This window comes from Lepidochelys olivacea (assembly GCF_965140295.1).
Source record: "Lepidochelys olivacea isolate rLepOli2 genome assembly, chromosome: 7".
Taxonomy (NCBI): domain Eukaryota; kingdom Metazoa; phylum Chordata; order Testudines; family Cheloniidae; genus Lepidochelys; species Lepidochelys olivacea.
In genome coordinates this window covers 74,045,280-74,068,020 of record NC_140417.1, presented here as the reverse complement: position 1 = coordinate 74,068,020, position 22,741 = coordinate 74,045,280, and the positions used below count along the sequence as shown (strand labels likewise).

The 22,741-nt window shown below is 41.8% G+C and overlaps 1 protein-coding gene across 2 annotated transcripts in view; it reads right to left on the bottom strand.

Annotated features, from left to right (window-relative positions):
• Nucleotides 1–22,741, bottom strand: part of GRID1 (glutamate ionotropic receptor delta type subunit 1) — an 828,161-nt gene that overhangs the window by 463,891 nt on the left and 341,529 nt on the right. For both annotated transcript variants that reach the window (XM_084633925.1, XM_084633926.1), the window contains exon 3: nucleotides 21,851–22,135. In XM_084633925.1, the coding sequence (XP_084490051.1) occupies nucleotides 21,851–22,135 (285 nt within the window). The remainder of the gene's footprint in view (nucleotides 1–21,850; nucleotides 22,136–22,741) is intronic.

The following is a 22,741-nucleotide window of genomic DNA, read 5'->3' as shown; positions in this document are numbered from 1 at the left end:
AACTTCTGGCTATGCTGGCACATCTCAGCAGTCAAATCAAGATGACATCCTACATTGCCACTACAGTTACTTTCATAATGAACAAAAACAATGTTTTAATTCCCCTTCTGAGACTGTGAGAACCAGAATCTTCCTTTTTCCCTAAAAGCGATATATTCTCCTTTAAAACATCCCTCTGATAAAAGAACAAACCAGATTTAAAAACCACCATCTTCCCATCCAAAATGTGGACGGGGGAGCTAATTGCCTATATTCCCATTTCTTCTTTGGCTGACCCCTAACATTCAGCTATTCATTTTTATTAGCATGTGTCGCTAAAGAGAATACTCACGCCACTTTCAATTCCTAATAGGGACATTTCAGCCAGAGGCCTTTTTCCAAAGAGGTGGATAAAGTGACAACAAACATCCCCTTAATTTAGTAACACTATTTCAATAGATGCCTTCCTCTCCAAACATTGTTCAATTTTACCTGCAGGTCAGAGGTGTGATTAAATCCCAATTTTCTAACAGATTCGCTATCAACACTTGTGTCCCTACAGACTCTCAGCAGCAGCATTAAAAAAAAAAAAAAAAAAGACATTAACAATCAAAAACAAGCGGAAACCCACCTTTATACAGTTGCCAATGTTTTCCAAAGGACCATATTAGAATCCTCAGAGGAGTTTCCTGTTAGTGTAAGTTTTAACACTTAGATATTTATTGGTATTAAGAATCAAGCATCTAATTGTTTTTCTTTTTCTAAATTATGTTAATATTTTTATACCCAATGGTAATATGTATAATCCTGTAGTGAATTAAATAATGTGCACCACTGTCCTCCTCTGGATCGAGTCAGAACTGCAAAACTGCAGTCAATTTCTGTATTCATAACAGTTAATGGAGGAGATCCTTTAGCTCAAGTGGTATGGGCCCATGAGAATCTTAGTTTACCTCATATCTACATGAGGATGGTGTGATTTCAGCACAGTGAAATCCATGAAATCCAAAGCAGAGGAAATGGAACCCTGACAAAGTTTGAAAAAGAAATTAAAGCAATAGTGTACATCCATGTCCAAAATGTTATATCAGTACACCACAATATCATTGTCATGTCTCTGGATACAGACAATGTTGTAGACAGAGGATATTCTTGTTTACTTCATCCTAAATCAATTACTTTTTACAAAAAACAAATCTTCTTAACATTGAGGATATAAGAGATTATTTATATATTCCCTGATATTTTCCACAATAAATATAAGGTTTTCCCCCCAAAGAATGTAGAAGGTAAACTAACAAGAAAAAGAACTGAAATATGTTAAAACTAAGCCACTGGACCAACCAATCCTCAAACATTTACCTGTTTCCATCCTGCAAACACTTATAGACTTGCTTCCCTTTACGCTGGGACTAGTCCTGCTATCCAACCAAAAGTTAAGTACTCTGGGGGATTGCAGGTCTCAAATGCAGGTCTGCAGCGGTCTCAGACCTTAGCCACCACCCAGGAGCTCACTGGTACCAGCAGGGAGTTCACGATAGTCAATGCCCACAAGGTTTCCACTCGGAGGACACCTCTGATCTCTCCAATTGGCTCAAACTCACTATTTAAGCCAGGAGGTGGTGCAGGAAGTTGTCTGAGCAACTAGGTGAATCCCTAGTGAGCCGCTACATCAGACCCTGACTTCTTGCCTGAGCCCTGCCTTGTTCCAGATCCCTGCTTCTAAGTCCCATCCTAGCTACTGACTCCAGCTCCAACCGTGGCTTGATTCCTGACACTGTCTCCAACTCCGATCACTAGACATGACCACCACTGCTTTTACCACTAGATCTGACCACCTACATCCCAGTCTAAGTGTTTGGACTGTAGAGGCCAATACTGTTCTCACCAACTTCACTTGTGCAGCATCAGGTCACATTATATTAATCATGGTTCTTATGCTCAGAAACAAATGCATTTGAGGATATTTTGTGGCTGTATTAGAACTTAGAACCCATCCTAATGATTTCAGATAGAGACAGACCACCTCAAACCTAATCCTGCAATCACTCACTTATGTGCTGAATTCACGGAGACTACTTAAAATTACTCACATGTATCCATTGCTTGTATGATCAGGGAACAAACAGTTACATAGTTTTCCTCTTTTACACTTTTTAAATTTAAACCAAACTGATTTAAATTACTTTAATCTGCAGTAGCGCAAACAAAATAAAATAAATCTTAATCTAATACAAAAAAACAATGCTGCAATACTGCTAGCTTTATTAATCCTTCCAGTTTGTTTATTTTTTAAGCGCTGCATTGAAGTTGCTGAGTAGGTGAAATTAAGTCCCTTTATCATCTTTATAACGTCAATTAAGCCCATAAAGACAGGCTGCTAACTTTGTACTTTTCGCTCTTGACACTTCTATTTATGGTTAATGAATTTTTCCCGCTAGCAGTGTGTTCTAAAAGACTGAAATGATTTCTGAAGCAACAAACTCTAAGAGGCACTGATTTCAGAGTAACAGCCGTGTTAGTCTGTATTCGCAAAAAGAAAAGGAGTACTTGTGGCACCTTAGAGACTAACCAATTTATTTGAGCATGAGCTTTCGTGAGCTACAGCTCACTTCATCGGATGCATCAGATGTAGCTCACGAAAGCTCATGCTCAAAATAAATTGGTTAGTCTCTAAGGTGCCACAAGTACTCCTTTTCTTTTTAAGAGGCACTGAGTATCTTAAACACTCACTCTACAAAACCAAAACATTCTAGATTTACATGTTTATTGATGTGCTAATCTCCTCACTGTTCTCTTCAGGCAAAAACCACACCTGCATGCATCACCTTTGAAATGTCAGAATTCAAAGAAATGCCTCTACTTTCTACTGTCACAGCCTAGAAGATGCTAGGCAAGATCAGTAGTGAAATGGTTACATTATACTGTCCAAGATAGCAAAAGTATTGCTAGCTGATTAGAAAGGGCCCTACCAACAAGGCTGGCTCCCTCCCATAGGAAAGACTATAGATTCCTCACAGCCCACTTGTGATGTGACACTGGGTGGGTGCAATGAGCATAACTGCCACTCCAGGGAGAAATTTTAAAAGGCTTACATGACCAGAGGAAGGAGTCTCTCTTAATACCATTATGAACCCCAGTCAGGGAGATGATGTTGTGTGGGACAACAATACTGAAAATGTGTCTTTCCCTAATCACTTCTCCACTAAAGAACAATTGGAAGAGTTATCCCCACTTTGAGCAGGGAGAACGTGCCTTACTATGCATGGTAAAGATCCTCATTTTCTATGAATGTAGGGTTAGGAAGATGGTAGCGGGAGGGGCAGGATGAGGAGAGAGACTCACTGTCTAGCTTCCCTCTGGCATGGTGGGAAAACCTGTGACGTTATCCAAAACGTATGCAAGCGAAACACTTCACCACACTCTCAGAACTATATGCTTGAAATTTCAGCTAAGAAAACATTTGGGCAAATCCAGGCTGACAATAATTACAGGGTGGTGATGTTTGCTTAAAATATATTTATAGGTGGGCTTGCAGGGTTAATCAAACATGCACATTAAGACACTGAACACAGGAATGAGAGAGAGGGAAAGGTTTAATGATAACATGTAAGGGCTAATGTTCCATCACAGAGAATTTTCCTCCTAAATGACACCCCTCGTCACAGGTGAGGGGATATGCTGACTCCAGTAGCTTCTCCTGGCATTGAGGCAAAGTTCCTGTTGTAGCACTGCCCCCATTTGCCGTGCACTGTGTCACCCAAACTCATTTTGCTCCCATCTTTCTAATAAAGTGCTAATGTATGTAGCAAGACAAATTAAGAGCCCAAAGGTCAAATATCTGTAATAGGTTCTCTTGACGCTATTAAAACCATCTGTAATGCATAGTTAGTCATGTCTAACATTTATAACATCAATCATTTATTAATCGTTATTGGATGCTCAGAACCTATGGTGATGTTCTTCTAAAACAGACTCCAACGAAAAACTGCTGAGCTTGAATTAATATGCAAACTAGATACCATTAACTTGGGTTTGAATAGAGACTGGGAGTGGCTGGGTCATTACACATATTGAATCTATTTCCTTAATTTAAGTATCCTTACACCTTCTTGTCAACTGTCTAAATGGGCCATCTTGATTATCACTACAAAAGTTTTTTCTCCTGCTGATAATAGCTCATCTTAACTAATTAGCCTCTCACAATTTGTATGGTAACTTCCAACTTATCTTACATCTTACTATATGTTCCATTCTATGCATCCAATGAAGTGGGCTGTGGCCCACGAAAGCTTATGCTCTAATAAATTTGTTAGTCTCTAAGGTGCCACAAGTACTCCTATTCTTTTTGCGGATACAAACTAACACAGCTGCTACTCTGAAATCTATGGTGATGAATGTGCTATAAGAACCTATTTAGAATAGAACCCTTTATAAACCACTTACAGATGGAAATTTAATACAAACTATGACCAGACAATCTAATCAGGGAGTACTACAGCAGACCCCACATCCACAAATCAGTACTAGGAAACCTGTCTGGATCTTCCTATACAGCGAGATGCATGCACCTGTGGGATCTTAAGACTCGTGGCCACAAGAGATACTTTTTAAACCTTGCCTTGTGGAACAACTTTTGCAAAATAACTTGGAGCCCTGTTGTGAAACCTGCAGATCTCTGAAAGTGTGGAGAAGTGAATATTACAGAATTCCCACTGAATACTCCTTACTATGGAATAGGGTTTACCAGCCCACAGACAGAGGAGAAGGCATGGCCCTTTGAACTAGTGGAAACCGGGGATCTTCGGGTCACTTGTGCTTTCAATCCTGCAGATCCCAGGAACAGAGTCTGCTCCTTTCCAGTGCAGGCTCCTCTTCTATCATGAAGCACAGACCACATCTCCTTTCCTGATATGGTGAGGATGATTTGGCTCTGAAGTTTGTATAGCTTCTAGGAAATTTTACTTCTCCATGGAATCTTATCATAAAGACAGCATTCATGCAGGGGAACACAATGAATAGAACAGTTCCTCCTTGGCCCTGCCCTGGTACCCAACATACCTCTAATTAATGCTGAGATTGACTTGGAGGGATTCTTTTGGTCTCCCAAGGAAAGAGAAGCACTATGCACAGCTGCTGCTGCTCCAGTTCCACTCCTTGTATAGTATTTTGAGTGCAGTTATGTAACAAAAAACCCTACATTTGTAAGTTTTACTTTCATGATAAAGCGATTGCACTACAGTACTTGTATGAGGTGAATTGAAAAATACTATTTCTTTTATAATTTTAACAGTGCGAATATTTGTAATAAAAAATAATAAAGTGAGTATGTACCCTTTGTATTCTGTGTTGTAATTGAAATTGATATATTTGAAAATGTAGAAAAACATCCAAAATATTTAATAAATTTCAATAGGTATTCTATTGTTTAACAGTGCAATTAATCGCGATTAATTTTTTGAGTTAATTGTGTGAGTTAACTGTAATTAATTGATAGCCCTAAATTCAAGTAATCAACCAATAAAAGTACATTTCAAATGTACATCTTTCTCTGACTTCCATTTTTTACTGCATCACATCCTGTTTTTCCTCTCTCTTTTCTCTACCAGTATTGCTTTTAGCAATGCACACAATGTTGTATTAATATTATGATCTATTGTTCTATTTAATTAGAGTTAAATCCTGCCCAGGCCTTCTCAGGTGCACGGTGGGGGGAGGGGGAGTAGAGATGAACAGCCATCTTAGCACTTTGTGTAATGGGAATGTTAGGAAGGTATGGCACACAGTCATCTAGCAGATACAGATGGCTAACGTGACAGGGGATGCACCTTGAACACAACAACTGTTTGTTTGAGGAGAAATATCTGTGGTTTTCACAAGAGTCTGGTGAACTCATATGCTGCCATCCAGAGGAAGCACAACTGCACACCATTAACACTGAACAACATGGCTCTAACGTAATGTAGCAATAAAACACACCCTACTGCACAATCAGCCAGTAGGATTTCTCTTGCTCTGAAAGTGACTCACAGAATATCTAATCATGTGCTGGTGCTCACACTGCATAAATTTCTGGGTATATTGCTATGATTGGACCTCTAATTACTTGTCCAAAGGAGAAGGATTCATAATCCTACCTGGAATATAAATAGAGAAGACAGGGCTCTTTTCTTCCAAGATTCCATCATTTGTAGGATTGAAGGTAATAAAGGAGAAGTAAAGTATTGGATCTGATGGGAGCCTACACTTTTCCTTTACAAAGTTCTCCTGCTGTTACAACATAGTTTTTTTGGATACTAGACTAGAATTTATTTAACTCCAGCATACATGAATGTTTGATGTCAACTGGTAAAATCAATGGGCCAAATCCTGAAGACTTTGCATAATTAAAACTTCTATCGACTTCAGCAAGAGTATAGCCTGTGTAAGGACTGAGTGAAGCCATCAGGACACAGCCCAATATGCACTGGAGATTAATAAATTGGGGCCAAGTAGACTCTTTACACAGATCTTTCTATATATAATAGAAGAGGACTGTTCTGGCCACAGTACAATTCCCCCACCCCACTCACCCTGCACGGATGACCTTCCAATGGAATTCTGTCAGGAGTAGAGTTCTACCAACTTTTGGTGGACAAGCCAAGAATGGAAGGTGAGTCAGGGGAGATGCTGCTCTCCCTGGCACCAGGAATAAGTGAAATTCAGACCAGCAATAATATAGCTCACAGCTGAATTAGCACTCTCTTGGTCCCTGCTTCCCAAATCTTCAACTGCATAGCGGGAGGGTAATCTGGCCACAAACTGTACAACTCCTATTGCTGAATGGGAGAGGAGGGATTGCAACCAAGGGGCATCTGTGCAGATTGTTCTTTTCCTGGCATATCCTTGGTGGGCTGGGATGCACCACAACCTCCAAAAATCTGGCTCCCCATCAGAGGGAATTGTTAAAAGGAAACTCTTGTGAGAGGGAACCTTCCAGTGTTCCTCCCTCTCTCTACCCCTACCCCTTCCCCAAAACTCCCCTCCCAACTCTATGTGCTTTCCGTAGAAAGGGCCAATCTGGCCCTTCATTACCAAATGGAGAGAGATGAGCAGAAAAATAGTACCTGCTGTATTCAAAGGATTTCTTTGTGCTTAAAATTTTTCCCAACAATTAAACTAAACTCATTCACTCATTTTCATATGGAAAAAAATGCATTGCTTCAGTTTAAACGAATGTTATAATAATAGGATGCATATTAGATCACCCTCCACTGAAACTCAGTCATCCAGCTTGCATTTCAGGGGCTCTAACTTTGGAGCATTAACGTTGTGAAGCTCCCCGACACAAACAACCTTTTAAAAACAGCCTCTGTCTAATATTTCTAGTTCTCCTATATATAGCCTGAAATAATTTATTTTAAGAAGATTCTGCCCAGTCATAGACAACACATTTCTACTTGAAATGTTAATGCTAATTTGAAACTCCTGTTTAAGCTTGCAACTGCAAAATCCATGTTTAAAGTTGTATGCAAGTGTACTTCAATGGGACAATTTGTAGTTTAAAGTATTATTCAGCATGAGCAAAGGCACTGCAATCTGGTTCTATATTTCATTAATTAAGTTGTATTGGACCCATATATTATAGATGAGACAAATATAAACTGTTGTGTTGCAAAAAGTTTTCAAACATTAATTTGGAATACTAGGATTTAATTCTCTTTTTCTTCTAGCCTTCCACCTGTAAAATTAGGCATCTTCATTCCACAAATCCCAACTGTGAAGGGCTTAAAGGGTGCAATACAAACCTCAAAAAATTAAAATAGGTTTACTGATTTGTTTTGTTTAAAAAAAGACACAATGTTAAAGTCTCAACAGCCTTTCCAGAGCTAGAAGTTTTGGGTTCACCTCCCCTAAATTTAGAACGTCACACACCTCCACCCCACCCCCCAAAATAAAATAAACTGATTTGAGGCATACAGTTGGTCAATAACAGCTTTACATGATTTTGGAAAAGAAAGGATGGTCCCGTAGCTACGGCTAGTTAGGACAGTAGCCGAGGACTTGGGAAACCTAGGTTCAAATCCCTGCTCTGCAAGAGATGAGTTTGAAGCAAGTAATAAGAAAGGATCAGACCAATGGTCCAACTAGCCCAGTATCCGGTCTTCCAACAGTGGCCAGTGCCAGATGCTTCAGAGAGAATGAACAGAACAGGACAATTATTAAGTGATCAATACATACCCCATCGGCCAGTTCCAGCATCTGGCAGTCAGAGGTTTAGGGACACCCATAGAATGGACCTTCGTGTAATATCCATTGATAGACCAATCTAATTCTTTTTTTGAACTCAGTAATCCTTTTGGCTTCACAATATCACCTGGCAATGAGTTTCACAAGTTGACTTCGTATTGTGTGAAGTACTTCCTTATATTTGTATTAAACCTTCTGCCTATTAATTTTGAATGATTAATAACCACTGATTTCTTCTGGCCCTCAAAAAAGTAGAAAAAGTTATTCTCTTCTGTTTATCCCAAAATAGGATCCACCTAAGAAGTAAAGACAATAATAAAATGGTTCACTTTGTCTAAGGACCCATAGATCAGGAGTTCCACTCCCCAAGAGCAGAAACTAAAATGGCCAAATGAAAGTATTGTTAATCACCTAGATGAAAATCTCACAATTTGCCTATGGATGATACATCTCTTTCTCCCTCACAACCCAGCTAAACAGAACACCAAGCAACCAAGCAAAGGTGCCAGTGGAGGGGATGGGGTGGACTGATATGAGGCCATTGATGGTGGGTACAGCCATCAATAAGGGTCCATGCGGGTCCTGGTGCCCTGGGTCCTGTACTGTGGGCTCCAAAGATATGGGTACCACCCAAGCAGGACTGGCATGTAGTGCATCGGAAAAGGTGGGTGCACCCAGGAGTCACGCTATGCTGGGAGACTGGGGACAAGGGTGGCTCTTCTGCTAAGAAGCCCTCAGAATCTGAATAAGCTTCTGGAAATGGCAGAGCTGTCAGTGTGGGCAGTACCACAACCAGTGGAGACAGGTCACAGCTCAGTGGGAGTGACTCATCCACTGGTGTAGGTAGCTGCAGGGGTGGGTACAGTAGTTTGAGGTGGGGATCAGCGGATCCATCCGGCCTGCTGTCCAGGGCAGATTTCATTGTCCGCTGAACTGAGGAGGAGTATGTGGAGTGGAGGCCTGGAGAATCCTGCCATGGCTGAGGATTGTGCACTGGCAGGCTATCATAACCCTCAGTCACCGCAGGAGCCGGCAGCGCCAACAAGTCTTGCTTCTGCTTCACCTTGCCCCTGTCTAAGGGGGTGGCCCTGTGGGGTCATCACACGACATCTCACCTGACTGAACCTGGCTCAGGGAGGGAACGCGATGTGTCACATTGGTCTGTGACAGGGAATTGCTGTGTTCGTGAGAATGCTTGTGGCTCTCATGTGCCTACTCAAGTCTCTGCAGTGCCGATGGATCCGGGCATGAAGCCGAGGGCAGAGCGCTAACTGCCAGTGAGTGGCAGTGCACCATGTTAGGATATAGATATTCAGGCCTGTCTGTAAAGGCCTATAATCTAAGAATTTAGGTGTATTCTTATCACTTAACTAGTTATAGAGGTATAAAAGAAAAAATCAAAATCACTGTCTGCCAGTGTAAGGGCCTTCTCTTACTGTGTCAGTCTGAGGCTCTGTTCTTAGGCTAAGATCTTTGGCTAAGCAGCAGAGGCAGCCATAAGCTGGGAAACGTATGGTCACATCCTCACATTCCAAACTAGTCACATTGAAATAAGGTGCTATTGGGCTGTTAGGAATACAATCCTGTCCTGTTTCAGAGTAGCAGCCGTGTTAGTCTGTATTCGCAAAAAGAAAAGGAGTACTTGTGGCACCTTTAGAGACTAACCAATTTATCTGAACATAAGCTTTCATGAGCTACAGCTCACTTCATCCAATGAAGTGCTCAAATAAATTGGTTAGTCTCTAAGGTGCCACAAGTACTCCTTTTCTTTTTGTGAATCCTGTCCTGATAATGCCTATCACCTCCAGAGAAAGGGAAATGCCTAGAAAATGTAAAAGGAAACTTAGTTTGATAGCATCCTGTCTGGCAAGAACTCACTTATCAATAGCTGGGATGTGAAATCCTCATTTCTGTGTTTGTTCTATCACTGTAGTCCCCATTTTCCTATTGTTTGTCTGTATAATCTCTGTCTGGTTCTGTGATTGTTTCTGTCTGCTGTATAATTAATTTTGCTGGGTGTAAACCAATTAAGGTGGTGGGATATAATTGGTTAAATAATGTTACAGTATTCAGAGTAACAGCCATGTTAGTCTGTATTCGCAAAAAGAAAAGGAGTACTTGTGGCACCTTAGAGACTAACCAATTTATTTGAGCATGAGCTTTCGTGAGCTACATCCGATGAAGTGAGCTGTAGCTCACGAAAGCTCATGCTCAAATAAATTGGTTAGTCTCTAAGGTGACACAAGTACTCCTTTTCTTAATGTTACAGTATGTTAGGATTGGTTAGTTAAATTTCAGTAAAATAATTCGTTAAGGTATACATAAGCAGAATTCAAGTTTTACTATATAGTCTGCAGTCAATCAGGAAGTGGCCGGGGGGGGGGGGGGGGGGGGGGGGAAATGGGAACAGGGAATGGGGATGGGGAAATTGGAATCATGTTTTGCTAAGGGGGGGAATGGGAACAGGGACACAGGTAAGGCTCTGTGGTGTCAGAGCTGGGAAGGGGGACACTAAGGAAGGAAACTGGAATCATGCTTGCTGGAAGTTCACCCCAATCAACATCGAATTGTTTGCACCTTTGGACTTCGGGTATTGTTGTTCTCTGTTCATGCGAGAAGGACCAGGGAAGTAAGCAGGTGAAGGAATAAGTCCCTAACACACCGTCGGTACCGATGGTCTGGAATCAGACTCCACACAAGGCCAGAGTGCCTCTGCCATGAGGAACTTGCTGAGTCACAGAAGTGGAGCGCCACGGGTCCTTGACAGGAAGGACTTGCTGATATCACAGAGGGTGACAAGGTGCGTCTCACCTAGGCAGTAGAGACAACATGTGTGCTCATCACTCACGGAGAATGAGTGAGGGCATAAGGCACAGTTCTTGAACCCCAGGATGCAGGGATAATCCCCTGAAGAGGCCAGGGGAGGCCCTGCATGGGTCTACTATATACACTAACTTATTTCCAGAAGTAAGAAGAAGCAGCAGAACTAAATAACTGTGTCTATAACCGTCTTTCACACAGAGGCTACGAGTGCCTAGAGAGGATTCTGATGCCGACCATGTGGTAAGAGAGAACTGAGCGTGCATCGCCCACACTGTCTCTTATAGCCTCACATGGAGCATGTGGCAATGTAAGATGACCGTGTGAGTCAACGGACGCTGCAGCTGAAAAACTTCTGGCTCCGGCACATGCACACCCATATTTGGAATACATATAAGGACCATCACTTGAAGAACTCCTCCTCCTCCCCATCACAGAGTTAAGAGGATAAGAAGTGAGGTTTCATTTCAAAGATTATACTAAAGAAATAAAAAGGGAAATACAAACAACTGTAGGTTATCTTGCTTAAGTCTACGCTCTCTAGTGAGAACTCAACCACCATATTTTAGATGTTTAACTCCTTTCTAAGTCCAAGCAAATTGGCCTAAGAAAGTGGTTTTCAACCTGTGGGTCCGCAGACCGTGTCTAAAATTTCCAAAAGGATCTGCACCTCCATTCAAAATTTTTTAGGGATCTTCAAATGAAAAAAGGTTGAAAAGGCTAGCCCTGTTCTTCCCTCCCTCCCCTTTGCATTGCCTTCCTCTGCCTCTTCTTATTAGCCCCCAGTTGATGGGGTAATTGGCTCAACCAGCCAGGCTGATTGACTAATTACTCCCATCAATTTTCTCCAGGGGAACTAATTAATATTGAGTGATCAGAGTACAGGCTCACCTGTTTGCATCCTGCACTCTGTCACAGGTGTATTTACAGGAGTGTCAGGTGTAAGAGACGGGAAACAACTGTCCCACCCTGGTTGGCATTGGTGAGGCCACAACTGGAGTACCGTGTCTACTTCTGGGTGCCACACTTAAGGAAAGATATGGACAAGTTGGAGATAGTCCAGCAGAAAGCAACAACAATTATGAAAGTTTTAGGAAACCTTACCTATGAGGAAAGGTTAAAAAAATCAGATATGTTTAGAAAAGAAGATTGCGACGGAGATGAACCTAATAACAGATTTGAGATATATTAAAGGCTGTTAGAGGATGGTGATCAATTGTTCTCCCTGTCCACTGACAGGACAAGAAGGGAAATTTAGACTAGATATTAGGAAAATCTTTCTAACTGTAAGGCTAGTTAAGCACTGAAATAGGCTTCCAAAGCAAGTTGTGGCATCCTTGTCATTTTAGGTTTTAAAGAACAGGTTGGACAAACACCTGTCAGTGATAGTCTAGGCTTACTTGGTCCTGGCTCAGCAAAGGGGATTGGGCTAGATGACCTTTCAAGTACTCTTTGAGCCCTATGTTTCTATGCTGCTGCTTCTGGCAATGTCCAGTAGTTAATGCTTCAGTGACAGAAGTAACCTCCACCAACTTCTCACCTGGCCAGGTATGCAATGCCACACATGGAAGGATAATATCTTTCTAGTTTCTAATATCTGTTCATAATTAAATGAATGTTTATATTACTTAAGAATGTACTACTAAAAATTAATTTACAAGCAGTAGTATGAAATGACATTTTATTTAATTACATTCAGTGTTTTGTATTGTAATGCATTACTAAATAAAAAAATACTAACAGAAATGACAAAAATCCACTCTTAATTTGTGTAACCCAATTATATTAAGTGCTGTTACAATCAGAAAAGTCAGAATCAGACTTAGACCATAAATGCAGGAACACAAAATTTCATTTCTTCAATGCCTTCCATATCAACTTTGCTCAATTTAGAAGTCAAAAGGTTAATTTTTTCCTCTATCTGTCAGTATTACAAACTCAGCATGGGATCTGAAGAGGAAAAAAAAAACAAGCTCTGTTCTCTCTGCTCCTGACATCTTCAGAAGTAATAACAGGGATTTGTAGACACAATTGGCTAACAACTTAATTGATAATTAGAGCTGAGAGATATTTTTTGGCCTTTTTGAGGGGCAGAGGATAAAAATATGGATTTGTTTTGACAAGCATTTTGCAGGATTGTTTCAGTCAAAAAAAGTTAAATTCAGAAAATAAATTGAAAAGTTTTGATTTTTCAGTGCAAAATGACTCGTCTAATTCCCTTCAATTCCATTTTAGAAACATTAAAAATGTTGGAAAATCAAACTGAAATATTTAGTTTTGAGACAAACAAAATGTTTATTTTCACCCCTATGATTTTCCTCACCTTTTCAGTTCAAAGACTTCAATAAATTTGTTTTGGGTTGACCTGAAAGGATTTTCCCTCCATATTTTTCAGAACTGCCAGCAAACCAAAAAAAAGTCATTTATTCACACTGTTCTGCTGATGATGCAGGAAACAGAATAAAAACCAGCTCGTTCTTAATTCTGATCGGTATATAAATCAGCTAGGAGTCGAAGACACAAAGTGGAACAGGTATGTTTAAGGTGCCATTTTTTTATCTATAAACTAAATGTTCTCCTCCCCTACGCTCCCTGGAACAGAGGATAGTCTATGCTGCATAGACTAGGCTCCCCAGCTAGGGAGGCGTGAAAGGCAGAGCAGCACCTACATGGAGTTTCCATGGGATTCTGGCTCCACAGCTAGGGATTAAGGCTGGATTCTTCTAGATTTTCATTTCTCTGTACCTGGGGGGAAACGAACACAACTGTAAGATTCAGAGTCTGCAATGATTTCTGCTGAATCTACTTCGATAGTGGGACAGCAGCAGTCCTGAAAGCCAATGGCAGCAGGCTCTGGCCTACAATGGATCCCCTAGAGCTGGAACTTAGGGTTGAAAATTGCGTTCCTCTTTCATGGGAGAGGTAAATCTGACACACCCCAAAAGAATTCCAAGGGCACTTAGTAAATGGAAAGTCAATTAGTTTCCAATCCCTTACGGAGGCATAATTTTCATAGGGGGAAGTTGGCACCTAATTGCTAGAGTTTGCTGAATTTTTCTTATGAAAAAGGTTAATATTTGTCTAATTTTTTTTTCCAAACCAAAAAAGTTTTCTTTTTTACTTTTCCAGAATTATCTCCCATTTTTCAGAAAACTACCCCTGTCCTGCTCCAAAACACACCCACACACAATTTTTGGTCCATGAAAGTTTTAGAAAAATGTGTGTGTGCAGATACACGTTTCTTTTGAAAATGTTCATGGAAAGTAATTGCCATTTTCCAGTCTGCTGTATTAGTCACTTTTTTGGCACACAGAATTAAGAGCCAAGCACTGCAGCCTCCTTTCACATACGTAGTGCTGTCACAGTGGCAATTTCGGGCCCTAAATGAGTAATTGTTTTGCTTGAATGTGTTTGTGTATGGAAATGTAGAGATCTTCAGATGAAACCCCAGCACAAGAGAAATGTTTTCCAATCATAAGACTAACCTAAAAACACAACTATTACTCATCATCTCTTGGGAAACAGAATGACTTTGTATTCCTCACAGCCAAGCAGATTCTTATCGTTTATATTTAGTACATATTAAAGGTGGTGTTTGGTCAATCAGTGATGTACTGGAGATGCAGCATGTAGACCCAACCCTGCACTCTATATTTAGGGAAACACTCCATTGGTTGCCACTTTCCCACCTAGGGACAGTACTTTTCTATAGCAGTTATAGTGCTGTTTATTTGCTCTTGCTAGTAGCAGCACTTCACAATGATTAGTGCCAAATCTCCCCTTATTGCAGGCATCCCCACAGCTCTAACCCCTTGAGGTCATCTCACAGTTTGGTTAGGTTCTTCTCTGTGCTCGCTACCCTGCCAACTTTGGTATCAGCCAATTTGATCATTGATATATCTACACCAGTAAAACCAGTGATGAGCTGCCAAAAGCGGGTTTCCTCCTCACCCCACAAGGGGGTTGTTGCCCACCCCCGCCCCCCAGGACTCCTGCCCCATCCAACCCCCCGCGTTCCTTGACTCCCCTCCCCAGGACCCCTGCCCCATCCACCCCCCTCCCCTGTCCCCTGACTGCCCCCAGAACTGGGCAGGAGGGTCTCGTGGGCCACCGTAGTGGATGCCCACCCCACCCCTAAGAGCCAGAGGCACTTGCTAGGGGGCAAGGTGGGGAGTCCCGGAGGTGCTTACCTGGGGCAGCTCCCAGGAAGCATCCGGCAGGTCTCTCTGGCTCCTAGGGGCAGGGGAGAATAGCTAGGGGGGGGAGCAGCGGGAGCGGCCGCTCCCCCACTGATCACATCAAAAGTGGTGCCTTAGGTGCCGACTTCCTGGGTGCTCTGGGACTGGAGCACCCACAGGGAAAATTTGGTGGGTGCAGAGCACCCACCGGCAGCTCCCCGCCCCACGCCCAGCCCCAGCTCACCTCACCTTGGCTCTGCCTCCGCCCCTGAATGCACTGCCCCACTCTGCTTCTCCGCCCCCTCCCCCGGCTTCCCACAAATCAGCTGTTCAGCGGGAAGAGCTGGGGAGGGCTGAGAAGCAGGCGGCGGCTTCCCGCTCAGGCAGAGGGTGGTGGAGGTGAGCTGAGGCAGGGAGCGGTTCCCCTGCGTGCCCTCTCACCCCTGGTTACCTGCTGCGGCGCGGGTGGCCCACCTTGTGCCCCCCCCAGCTCACTTTCGCCTCCCTGGGCCTGTGTGTGAAGCCACCGCCTGCTTCTCAGCCCGCCCCGGCTTCCCGCGTGAACAGCTGGGGGGGGCGGAGAAGCAGAGCGGGGCGGTGCGTTCAGGGGAGGAGGCGAAGCGGAGGTGAGCTGGGCTGGGGGTGGGGTGGGGAGCTGCCGGTGGGTGCTCTGCACCCATCAAATTTTCCCCTTGGGTGCTCCAGCCCTGGAGCACTCATGGAGTCAGCGCCTAAGGCGCCACTTTTGGCCGGTTAAATTTAGAAGCCCTTTTAGAACCAGTTGTCCCTCGCAGAACAAACAGTTCTAAAAGGGCTTCTAAATTTAACAACCGGTTCTAGTGAACCGGTGCGAACTGGCTGCAGCTCACCACTTAGTAAAACCCATGAAACAATAAGCAAACAAAATAGAATTGCTAGCAAATTTCTTGAAGGCATACAAAGCAGCCCAGAATACAATCCGAATACACTCACCTATGAAACTGGAGCGTTCCAACCTGCCATGATCGCCTTGTATTCCTACTGCAGATTTTTCCATTGTCATGGCAACAACTCCACAGACCACAGTAGGAGAACCACTAACATGCTTAATGCAGACACCATTTTTTCATAAATTAAAGCCAATTACAGTCATTAATCTTTGTCTTCTAAAAATCATCCTAAGAACGTGTCCGCTTAATATGACCATGGTTCCTAAGGTAAATGCATATGGTTATAATTACATTATTGCCAATTAATACTTTATAGTTCTACAGCGCCTTTCCCCTGAGGGCCTCAAAGTGAATTTCAAATACTAGATAACCCATTTTACAGAGAGGGAAACTAAATCATATTGAGATTGAATGGCCTTCCTGAGAGAACAAAACAACTAAGTGGTAGAGGTAGGGCTAGAATTTACAGCGTCTCACTTCCACACCTATGCTCAGACTGCTCAGCCACACTCCAGAAGTTCAGACTGTGAAGAGACTTAATTTAGTTGTCTTATAAAACTATCATAAACACAGTGCACCAATTTCCATACCTAACTCTGCAGGCATAACTTCCACTGGTATCAATGAGGAGTTGCATGTGCAGATTCAAGAGTACATTCTAGTCTGTTTGCCCCTCTTTTCTTCTTTTTATGCACACATGGCTGCAGCAAATGCAGCTTTTCTAGTTCTCAGTGCCTCTTCTGAAATTACATACTTCTTAGGCACGAGAAAAGAACTGTTAAAAGTGAGGGTTAGCAGAGTCATAAAGTACATTATCTATGGAGAAAACATGAATCCCCGTGTTCCTTCTACAACGTACAAAAGCTATATGGAGACATACCAATTGATCTTTTCTTCATCAATATGACCCAGTAGGAGAATGTTGTATATTGAAAAAAGGTTTTATGTCTCAACCTTCAAGATGGAGGTCTTTGAAAGGTCCCTTCACTACATTAAAAGAGGCTATTACTCATTTCTTCTCCACAAAAATGGCAAAAATTTAAAAGCTCCAGTTTCAACACAGCCTGAATATCACAGATAGAAAAGGCAAAAGCCTGGTTCAATTTAGCAATTTTTCCCTCTAGTTGCTAGGTTCACTCCTATCTTTCCATTTCATGTCAAGTTTAAAAACATGATTTTGGGGCATTCTACCAAAAAGGAACATCTTGCACTCTGCAAAGTTTGTGCATAGAAATTTCTCTCTCTAAAGTTTGTGCCAAAAATGTCAAACAAGCCATGTTTCATCATAGCCACAGCTCTGTAAGAGTCCCGTTGAGGTAAGGACAAACATTTGACTTTCCATGTGTACATATTTGCCAGGTCAATTTTACATTAGATTATTTTTGTTCTAGATCAATGCAAAGAGTGTGTGATGGGGAAGATAATCAATATGTAAACAAACTTCAGCTTTAAGCTCTCCCTGAGGTTATAAACAAAGGTTTTGTTTTTTTAATTATGCAAGATTCCTTGACCACATTATTTTGTCCTCAGAAAATCTGACAGTTTGATAGGTAGATGATATGCAGAGTCTGGTTGGTTTTACAGATGAATAAATGAAAAATGTTAGTTCAGGGAAAAGTTATGATTTCCAAAAGCTGCATAGATGAGGACTGTTTACTGGAATCAATCACAAATGCCTAGTGCTGTAAACCCTCTGTGATCATAAGGACATGTTCTCCAAGCGACCTGCATCCTCACAGTCAGTCCCTGACTCAGAAGTCAAATCAGGAATGCTGAGCTGGGTAGTTACTCAGCTGGAAGTGCAAAAGCACAGGTCTGGTGAGAAACTAAATAGATGGCAGAGGAGCTAATATTAGGTGTATGGTAGTCAGTCTTTAGCTACTCCATGTGATTTCCTGCCAACTAAGTTAGCAACTACATGTCCATAGGCTCTCTCCCACCTCCCTTTCTCAACAAATACCTACTGGTATCTTTAAAAAAAAAAATCCTATCCTCCCCGCCCCGCGCACACACACACAAAGCCTCCTGTACCAGATTTTCTGGTGTGCTCGGTTTAATTTTTTTTCTGCAGAGTGAAGGCTGTGGAAACCTGTCATAACTCCCCAGCTGAGTACGCCTCCAGCATAAGGGAGTCTCCAGTAGGCCTGGAACTGGCTTCTACTCTTCCTTTCCCTCCAGCCCCTGTGCAGGGAGCATGACAGGGCCAACCAGGAGTATACAGGAAAAGAGATAGAAAGCAAAGCACAATCCTCAGCTAACATATGGAAACAAAAGCCAGCTGGTGCAGTTTAGAGCAGCTCATAGGATGCCGTACACTGCACTGAAGATGCCGCAGAGATGTGGCTCCCTATATTTGTGGAGGTGGTTCACTGAGATACATTGCAGTGAATCACAGTAACACAAAACTGTTTCTGTTGAATATAGAGATGGCGAAAATGGAATTATAGAGTGCAGAGAAATACATTCCCCAAGAAAGTTTACCACTACAACTAGTATCAAGTTGATGCATTAAAAAGAGACACACAAAAATCCAAATTTAAAGAGGACGTTCTTTCCTGATTTCACACTAGTGGGGAGGAATAAAGCAAAACAAAGATAGGAAAGGTGAATGGATTTACTCTCAACTATTACTACCAATTTATTCACATTGGCTGATGTTACCCTATAATATTAATTTAATGTCATGTATTCCTTAATGTATTCCTTAGTTTAAACTTTAGAGACTTATAGAATCATTCTGGAAGCCTCTAAAATCTCTAAAGGTGTATGTTGTTTACTCCAGAATCATATGAATACTAGTCGCAAGAAAGCACAGTATTTGGTTTTGGGAAAAACAACTACACATTTGCTCATTTCTCCCAAGTCATGCAGTCATGCCTAGAATATTTCCCCCCTCCCCGAAGATGGCAATGACTGACCCACAAAAACAATGAGGAGTCCAGTGGCACCTTACAGACTAACAGATTTATTCGGGCATAAGCTTTCGTGGGTAAGAAACCCACTTCTTCAGATACATGGAGTGAAAATTACAGATACAGGAATAAATATATATTGGCACGAGAGAAGGGAGTTACCTTACAAGTGGAGAACCAATGTAGAAGGCCAATTCAGTCAGGGTGGATTTGATCCACTCCCAGTAATTGATGAGGAGGTGTCAATACCAAGAGAGGGAGAATTGCTTTTGTAGTGAGCCAGCCACTTCCAGTCCCCATTCAAGCCTAAATTGATGGTGTTAAGTTTGCAAATGAATTGTAGCTCAGCAGTTTCTCTTTGAATTCTGTTTTCGAACTTTTGTTGAAGTATGGGCTACTTTTAAATCTGTTACTGAATATCCGGGGAGACTGAAGTGTTCTCCTACTGGCTGTTTTATGTTACCATTCCTGATGTCTGATTTGTGCCCATTTATTCTTCTACGTAGATGCACTCCATGCATCTGAAGAAGTGAGTTTTTTACCCACGAAAGCTTAGACCCAAATAAATCTGTTAGTCTTTAAGGTGCCACCGGACTCCTCATTGTTTTTGTGGATACAGACTAGCACAGCTACCCCTCTAATGACTGACCCAAATGCTCCCAACTCTTCGCATGGTTGGAAGGGAACAAACACCTGCACAAATGGACAATGGGGATAAAGTGGAGGGGAGAAGCAGGGTTCCCCTGAACCCATATTAGCCCTTCTGCATGGAGTACTGGGTATCAGAGATTCCAGGCATAAAGGAGGAATGAGCACCTAAAGGAAGGGACAGAGGGGAATAATGTATTATGAAACATGCTCCCCTAGGAAAGAGGCTTGAAGTCTGTGATGATTTGCTACCCAACAGTAGTGCTTCTCCTATGAGTACTACCTCCCCAACTGAGGGCCAAATAATAACAATCTTGATCATATGGAATAGTATTTTACACCATGTACCTTACTTCTAGAACAAGATTCTATTCAATGTCAGTAAGAGTACCACAGTTAGGCACTGAGATATTAATTCCTTGCAGAGAGAGCCAATGTGACACTTGCAAGATATTTTGAGGGTATGGAAATAAACATTAATGTAATGACAGGTTTCAGAGTAGCAGCCGTGTTAGTCTGTATTCGCAAAAAAAAAAAGGAGTACTTGTGGCACCTTAGCAACTAACAAATTTATTTGAGCATAAGCTTTCGTGAGCTACAGCTCACTTCATTGGATGCATAACATTAACGTAATGTTACCTTCTGCAAGCCAAATATTTTGCTGCATATTAATTCTGAGAACAGAAACCATTCACCTAGTACACTGTATTTCAGCCCTTTCAAGAGAGATATGTGTATAGGACAAGGAATCAAAAGCAGTTTTGTCAAGTAAGGCCTGCATGATTGGGCCTTTGGTTTTTTACCCTACAGATCATCTAAATTCAGAAGTTTAATGTAAATCTGCATATTGAATCCACCCTTAAGACATTTCTACAGAACTGATACTGTTTTGGAGCTCTAGATTGAGTTTCTGAATAAAGTCAACAGCAGCGGCCACATTCTGGTTCTTTAGGAATGGGTGAACCTTCCTCACAAATGGTTTTTGGGGGCAGTTCCCAGGATTTGCAAAACTAGCCTGAGTCAGAAACCCTTTTAAACATAAATCTAAATTTAAACCCATTTTTATTTTTACCAAGAAGGATTCCTTTTAAATTAAATAAAAAGCTGTGTTTTCCCCAGCTAGCTAAAGGGAAGCTTGTGCTGTGTAGTAGGAATAGAACAAGAAAGCTCTGCTGGTGTAAGTGGACATACTATTCCATCTATACCATATACCTCTAATATAGTTTACCACTACAATATTTCTCTCTTTCCCTCTTCTTATTTCCCAACCCTCCTCCCCACTCCTGCCACAGTCTCTCCATATTAAGGCACAAAACCAATAATGTGCAAGTCAAACTTCAAACAAAAATGCTTGCAGGGGATTGAAATCAGGCAGAACAAGTCTGCTGATCCCTATTCAAGAGACCAGGTCACAAGCTGATGGCAGTGAATACAATATCAGTAGAGCCATAGTTTCATCACTGGAATGCAAAAATAATAAACTTAGATTTTTATCTTTGCAATGTGAGAGTTCAGCAACACGTAGATTAATTTATTTCCACTTTGGAATACCGAATTCACTCAAGCTAAGATTTCTGTTTCCCAAGTTTCAGCCCAGAATAAAATTTTGCTGACATATATAACTCATATCAAACACAGGGGAAATGCTAACTCTACCCTTTACTATAAATGTCATGAAATGTACCACTGTGATACATGCTCCAAACAGAGAATTGTGAGGGGAACCATATAGAGAAGTTAGTACCAGAAATTTTGAAAATTAATTTTTAAAGAGAACTGTGCTCAGCTTTGACAGGAAGCATATTACAAAGGATTAGTGTAGAGTTCTTCTTGTACTCCATTGCATACCCATATGAACATTGCCAATCAATGTCAACAGCTTATTAATATTTTACTGAAAACCTGTAAGATGATTCAAACTTCAGCTGTCTTGATAGGGTGTTACTAAGCGACTTTGCTGCATGTCTGAGAATTAGTTTTCACAGCACTTTTTCACTCAAAACCACAGATCTATATTGGTACATTCAAAACATTTTCCTCATAACCTGCAATAAGCTCAAACAACTGTTTCCCAAAACTGTATGTTTGCACCACCTTTTCCAGCTAAACACAAGAGAGACTCCATGGTGTGTCTCAAATGATGCACTGCACTCACCGTAATCACTGTCATAAAATACTATGAATTTTTGCCATCGAAGTTCGGTGACGAGTTTCAGCATAACATCATTGAGGCGGACAGGTGGTCTGGCTGCTAGTGTGTATTCTTCCTCCTCAAGACTAGGATTTAGGTGGCAAGCAGTGCGCGGGGAACCTCCCGAGTTGCGCTGTACAAAGAGGTGTGGAATGTGCATGGCATCTGTCAGGGACTGCAGGGCATTGGCTGAGGCACAACCAGTGGATGTCACTAAGGCTAAGATTCCCAGGGTCATCAGGTCACAGGCTGAGGAAAACAAAGGAGAAAACAGGGTTAGAGCAACTTCAAACTCCTTTGGTCTAGCTAAGCACTACAGACAACGAGGTAGATACAATTTCTGCCCTGAAGAGTCGGACATGCTCTGATTAGTTATACTACAGTTATGCCACATTGCTCCAACTGAGAGCAAAACCCCATTGAGCGAGGTACTGTACATATACAGTCAGAAGCAGTTCCTGCACCAAAGAGCTCACAATCTAGGGTGACCAGACATCCCAATATTACCGGGACAGTCCAGATATTAGGGGCTTTGTCTTATATACGCAACTATACCTGCCCCCGCCCCCCAAAAAAGTGTCCCGATTTTTCATACTTGAGATCCGGTCACCCTATTACAATCTAAGTTGGGAAAACAGACCAAGGGGTTGGGGTGGGGGGAAGATGGGGGAAGAAACAATGTCTCCATTTTTTAGATGTGAAATGGAGGCAAAGATTAAATAACTTGCCTCAGGTCATACAGGAAGTCTGTGACTGAGACAGGAAGTGAACTCAGAACTGCTGAGTCCCAGTCCAGTGCCTTAGCCACAAAACCATCCTTCATCTGATGTGTATTGCAGAGATCAAAATGTTGGG